At 31.6% G+C, this 6576-nt stretch overlaps 1 protein-coding gene across 1 annotated transcript; it reads right to left on the bottom strand.

Moving 5' to 3' along the window:
• Positions 1-93: 93 nt before the first annotated feature.
• On the bottom strand, positions 94-6058 carry LOC122396874 (cytosolic carboxypeptidase-like protein 5). Its single transcript, XM_043395607.1, has 10 exons — positions 5405-6058; positions 5027-5319; positions 4616-4954; positions 4259-4530; positions 4049-4196; positions 3604-3700; positions 3228-3528; positions 2947-3154; positions 2705-2866; positions 94-837 (listed from the first exon to the last, which is right to left on the bottom strand). Exons 1-10 carry the CDS (start codon positions 5517-5519, stop codon positions 94-96), a joined length of 2679 nt encoding a protein of 892 aa, XP_043251542.1. The 5' UTR covers positions 5520-6058.
• Positions 6059-6576: the final 518 nt, after the last annotated feature.

Here is a 6576-nt window from a genome sequence, read left to right as displayed (position 1 = left end):
TTTTTTATATGTAAACTATTTGTCTAAAAGAATCGTAAAGCTACAACCAATTACTAATGCATTGCTCTTCTGCAGCAACATGCTTTATGGATTTTAGTCTGGAATTTCGTTTGCCCGCTCGTTACTTATTAAGTTCTCCACTACTGTAGAATTTAAACTCCTATCTTTAGATCTGGAAGACTTTGTTTTAGTTTGTTCTACGCTTCGGCAATGTTTTTTAATCCTTTTAGGGGTTCCTTTCACGCTTTGCTTGGTACATAAAAATAACGATTTCGGTGGTAGTTTTGCAGTTTCCGGTATGTTGTTAGACGATTCCCCGACTTCCGGACGGCCCTTGTTTACTCTCGTAGAAACGATTTTCAATCTCTTTGCTCCTTGTTTTACGATCGCAGTTTCCTCAAAAGACAATGCCATTTTCGATAATTTGTTTGTTATCGCCAGTTTCTTACCCGGACGTTCTCTAGTTTCTCTCATTTGTGATCCTAAAGAGTCATCGATACACCCAAAACCGGAAGTTTTTAACCGATTCTCTGTAGACTTTAGAAACGCCTTTACAACGTCCTCTGATCTAATTGAGGGTATTTTTGAATTATTCCCGATGTTATTAACACACTGATTTTTTAACGGTCTACGATTTATAGGTGGTCGGGGTTTCTTGTTACTTTTTATTCTTTTAACTGCAGTGTAAAGAGACGTGCTGCGGCGAATGATACACGTTTTTTTAACAATATTTGTCTCGCTCTTCATTGAGTTTTTTGGCCCAACCGAAGAGTCGCTTATTTCAGGTTTAATTCCTTTTAAATTGTACAAATCTTGAGATATGATATTGTTACCATCCTGTGAATAAAAGCGCGAATTTCAATTAAGTTTTTGCTAACAAATATCATTATGTACCGTCAAAAGAGAATACAAGCAGATTGTACAAACATTCTACATTCTCACATTACTCAGCACATATCCATTAATTCATGATCAATGTAAATACCAATTTGTGAGAGAGAGATTAATTTCTTCGTGGTTTTTCATAATTTCCTATTCAACATTTTGTATCCAATATTCCAGACAAAACAGATTGCCCTTTGATTTCTACTTAAATATAATACACAGGTCAACAAAACATTTTCGAAAAAGATGTGTTTAATATTGTTAGAAACATATAAACAATATTATAATCGATGCAACAGTGGGACCAAGGATAAAGGGGAATAAAATAAAAATAAGGTAAAGAAATTATCACTAAAAATACTGTACATTTATTAAAACGGGACATGTATGTGTGCGTATCCATGGCGTATTATAATAGGATACATTGCAAAATTTTTATACATGAATTTATACATAATATTTTCAATTAATAACAGCATTTACATATAAATAATGAAGAGCATGACAATAAACATTGTATTGTTCTGAAGTTATACTCTGTAATTGACAATTGCTGCATTCATTATTCTTTGTAATAATAACAATTCTATTCAATAGTACAACACACATTCATATTTATTTTTTTTAACAGACACATATACTTGATACCTCTTTCAAATGATTAAAAAGTATGCAAGATATTTGGTTTCACTAGTTAGATTTATACAAATATTAAGTGAATGATCTAGAAAATCCATGATTATTGTCATTTATTCGATTAGTGACAAATTGAAGTAAAATTTTTCTAAACTTCAACATTAAATTCTGATTTGGAAATCTGCACATCTTTTATGAATAGACACCATCACCCAGAGACTTATGGTTTAGTCGTCTAAACCACTACTTTGTGCATTTCGCTAAAGAAATAGACATCATTAATTACACATGTGTATATGCCTTACTATCACTCACAACCATGAAATAATTTTTAAGTGCATGTAATACTACGTCAAGTGCACTTGTCTACTGTCATCAGATTCGTGATGCATCGAAAATTGATTAAAAAACAATAAATAAACGGTAAAAAGATATATTATTTGATACAAGTATAAGCATTAACATAGAGTAATGGATGCTCAATTAGCTCTAATGCAAAATGATATAAAATTTTACAGTCTTAACAATCTAAATGATTGCATTATTAAACAAAATTATGCAATATCAGGTTGCATAGGAATATTATATTTTTGTTAATAGAATAAACACAATATATAAGCTGTGTATATTTGCAATTTATATACACTTTGTAATTATGATTAAACTGTCTAATAAGTCTATAAAAAAACGAGTTTATAAACAGTTTTCATATAAACCTTTATACGAAAGTATACCAAATATTATTGTCATGCATACATATACATATATCAGATGGAAGACCCATTAGTATGACATAATAAAAATTTTACAAAATTAATAATAGATAGATATATAATAATAATAAATATCTAATATGCTGAGTTATAGAATTATCGGCGGTAAAAAATTTTTTTTGTCATCACAATGTTATAGTTCGATAAAATAAAAATGTACGTTTCTTGCAACGAGGAATCCATAATTTAACGATATTAAAATCAACTAATACATACAATTTGTATGTATATGAATCTCTCTCCCACATTTTTAATCAGCAACATAAAGTGCAACCTATTTAGGCACTAATGTGTCTTGGTAATTAATACACGAAAGCATACCAATTTAGTAGTTTTACAAATTAAGAGAGTACACACTGTTTTATATCAACGGCTGAAACTTCACTCTCAGTACTGACATCAAAATTTACCTTATGTAGAGATTTGCTGAATGGCGTTGAAACATTGTTCACATACGCTAATTTTAAAAAAGATTTTACACCCCTTAAAGAACGATACTGACTATTTGGCAGTCGGCTATTGGGATTGTTACTTGTAAGGTCAAGAATCGAGGGACCTAATGCTGCCCCAACCTGTAAGTACAGTTAAACACACCATTATTTACAAGATATAAAATAAGTATTTACGACACAAAGATTGCAAAGTATTTCACCGCTTCGAAAACTGCTGGTGTATATTTCGGTGGAACAAAAATAGGAGAGATGGTTTTATGAACACCATCGCGTATCCTTGTAGGGATTGTATTTACCAAACGTCCAGAATTGTAATTACATTCAAGCGTATAACTATGTATGAGACCAGTTAATTTATATACAGCTACGCGTCCTGAACCTTCCCTCGACATACCATCTCTTTTGTCTCTGTATAAATAAATTCGTTAAATGAAATGCAGAAATTCAAATAATTTTAATTTTATTAATGCTATTTACTTACATAATGTACATGTTTCTTTCTGTAAAATTACACGAGGTAAAATGAAAATTTGGATTGTTAATTGACATTAATTTTGGTAGAAGCATACACGTTATTGTATCTTCCGGATTATCGAAGTAATTGCCATACATAAAAACTCCCTTTTTTGAAGCATGACCATGGAGATCAATATATAAATACAATCCCGAATCCTCCTTGGGTAACTGTCCTATGCCAACAGCTGTATAAGTGTTTTTATCAGATTTAAGTTCTACCGAATTATCGCTTTCTTCTGTATTATTACACAAGCCTTCTCCACCACCTTCACATAATGTTGTATAAATAAATAAAAGAATTTTTGGGATCATGTTGAATAATACAATTCTAAATAGCATACCCTGAGGCATGTCTTCCAAGTTGGTTTTGAGTAATGCACATTCCTGAAAAATTTCTGGTTGATCTTTATGTTTTTCATCTAATGTCATAAGAGTTACCTATTGTTAATGTTACTGGTTAGTACTTGGTTCTCTACTTTATTATGTTAGAATAACATGCGAGTTAGTGTATGCCAATGAAATTCACAAAATACATAACATAGGATTACCGAACATTGTACAGTAGTGCCCATTAAAGTGTCCGCGCTCGTGACCGGCCGCGGTCACTTAAGCGGGCATGGTTATTTCTCAGAATTCAACGGAGATAAGGAAAAGAGGATAAGTGCGACTGAGATACAATAGCTGGCACCCAAAACCAAGAATTGGTGGGGATAACCGCGGGCATTTAAATGGGTAAATTAAACTGCGATCATTTAAGTGGACACTACTGTGTTTTCTATTAATTACCTGTTGAAGCAATCTTGTCGTCGTATCGCGTACTATATTCGCAATTGTACAAGAGGAATCAATAATGGTCAAAGTATTTTCTCCATTTTCGAAACCTGCATTTGAAACTTCATCCTCTTTTGGTAGTTCGTATGTATAATGATAATACCTTTAAAATAATTTTTTTATAATTACAAAAGCAAGATGTTAGGTGGCAGTGTTTTTTACTACCTTATTAAATTTCTTGCAGCATATATTGTTGGATGATCTTTTATAGAAGGATTAAGATAGACTCTGTTAAGATTAACTCCTCTAGTATCCATTCGATAGTGACCCCTGGCTACACCATCAGGATTGAGCATAGGTATCAGCTTGAACACGTATAGGCGACGGAGAGTTGTTGCGATTTGATCATCGCGATTTAGAAGGAAGTTAAGAAAGCCATTAAAAACGAAACTAGATGGTGTTTCACCTGGATGGACCCTGGCACTAATAAAGATTACCTGGAAATTATATCCTTATTTCCGTATCACGATAATTTTAAATAATTTAGTTTTTGTAGAATATTTATAATAAATGGCTATATACTTTTTTATTCCAAAATTTGAAAGGTCTTTCCTCATTTTGTTCAGGAAACATATTATTCAGTCTGTCTTCTCTCTCCGTTGATATGTTGTGAAATGAACTTATTGTTATAATATCCATTCTTCTTCCTTCTAAAGATTTTATTGCACACTCCCTATGATAATAAACATCATCTGCACATGTTATAGTCCGCTTTGCTATTTTTATGTCAATTCTTCTTAAATAGTTTTGTAGATCGGTATAAGAGAAAGGGTAAGTAAAAGCAAAATATGTAATAGCTTTAGAATTTTCAGGTGTAGAGTAAAGAAATGACAATGTAAAATCATTGCCTTTCTGATCCAGCTGAAATATTACGAATTTTTATGATATTCTGAAAATATGAAAAAAGTACTTAAAATTGTATCAAATAATTACAGAATAAGTAGGTCTTTCACGAATCCGTTCCCAATGCATATGACCAGGAACAACTTTAAAAACTGGACACATTCCTTGGCTAAACATTTTAACTTGTTTATTTAGGTTGACTATATTAAATTTGACATAAACTCCTGGAGCACAAGCTTTAACACCGAAATAAAACCATGTCCTGTTGTTGTTTTGAAATTGTGTCCCATGACAATCGTGTTTTGTCCATAAGTTAAATTCATAATCTGTTGCATCATCAGAGGATGAGCTTTTACACGATTTACTTTCTGTTTCATTTCCATCTAAGGAGAAATAAATATTTTATGATGAAATTTTGCATTGTTGCGTTCAATGAGAAATATAGGTCAAGGCACGAATATAAGATACCCTTTTCAGATGTTTCTGGTACTTTGACTAATTCAACCTTGGCTAAATTGGCTGAATCAAAATTGTCGTAAAACACAAAGTCTCCACAAGCAATAAAGTCAGCTGTATTTGCCATGCTGTGTCAAAGGTTATAATATCGTGTGTAAAATATTTTATGAAATTTTTTACAAGTTTGTAAAAAACATGGTACTTCTGAATGTATATAAATTCGTGGTATTCGTGTTTTCAATTTCTCCGTTATTAAACCCAATTTTCCTCGTTTGTAGTGTTGCTATCATATTAAAAATGTCATGTTTGACAGTTATTCTGAAATTGAGACAATTTCTGGCTTGGCCTTTACTTTATATTACGAAACGATTAATGAACTTTAGAATCCAGGCGAATGTTCTTCTACGTGTATTTTTGTTTAAACAATACACATTAAATTATGTTCGCCCAATATTTCCACAAGCATCATCATTACAGTTAGTGCAAACATGTTTGTCAGTTCACCATAACTTTTAGTATATCCGAACGACTACTATTTGTAACTAATTATGACAGAATGACGAGTGTCACCATTTATCAGTTGTTTTAATCTTCTCTTGGTATATTTACGATAATGTTAATAGAGTTTTTACATTGATATGTTACATGACACTTGAAATTAACACGAAATTTCGTTTAACTTTACAAAATGTTACATTTTCATAGAAGACTCGAGTTCGACTCTTGTTGTGCGTTATATAACTCGTGTTTTTTTATATTTTTAAATGTTATTTATACCTAAGTTACACGAAAATTATAGGGTGCTTTTAAGGAAACGACGAATGTGTGCTGAAAATGTACTGATCGAAAATTCAATCTCTCGACGAATCACCACACTGTAATTTAATGTAATACTATTTGAAATGAAATATTGTGCTAATCGACGAATATATAGGCTTCCTTCCTGTTCAAAATTATTACCGATGGCATAATTTGGCACAATACTCTGATTATTACGTACTCGTTTGGACCAGTTGAATCTAAGGCGCGAAAAGAAATTCCCAATCAAGTGTTGTAATCTCATATTTTGTTAACATAAGCATATTTATTTTGTACAATCAATTATCGTCTTTATATTCTACATTGTCTTTATTAAAAGATCATAGTTGATATCATCTAAATTATCGATACATCAACTATGTGGT

This window comes from Colletes gigas, unplaced genomic scaffold, assembly GCF_013123115.1.
Source record: "Colletes gigas isolate AHSC1104 unplaced genomic scaffold, ASM1312311v1 Colletes_gigas_Sc00001, whole genome shotgun sequence".
NCBI lineage: Eukaryota > Metazoa > Arthropoda > Insecta > Hymenoptera > Colletidae > Colletes > Colletes gigas.
Note: the sequence above shows the minus strand (reverse complement) of the source record. Positions and strands in the feature narration are given on the sequence as shown.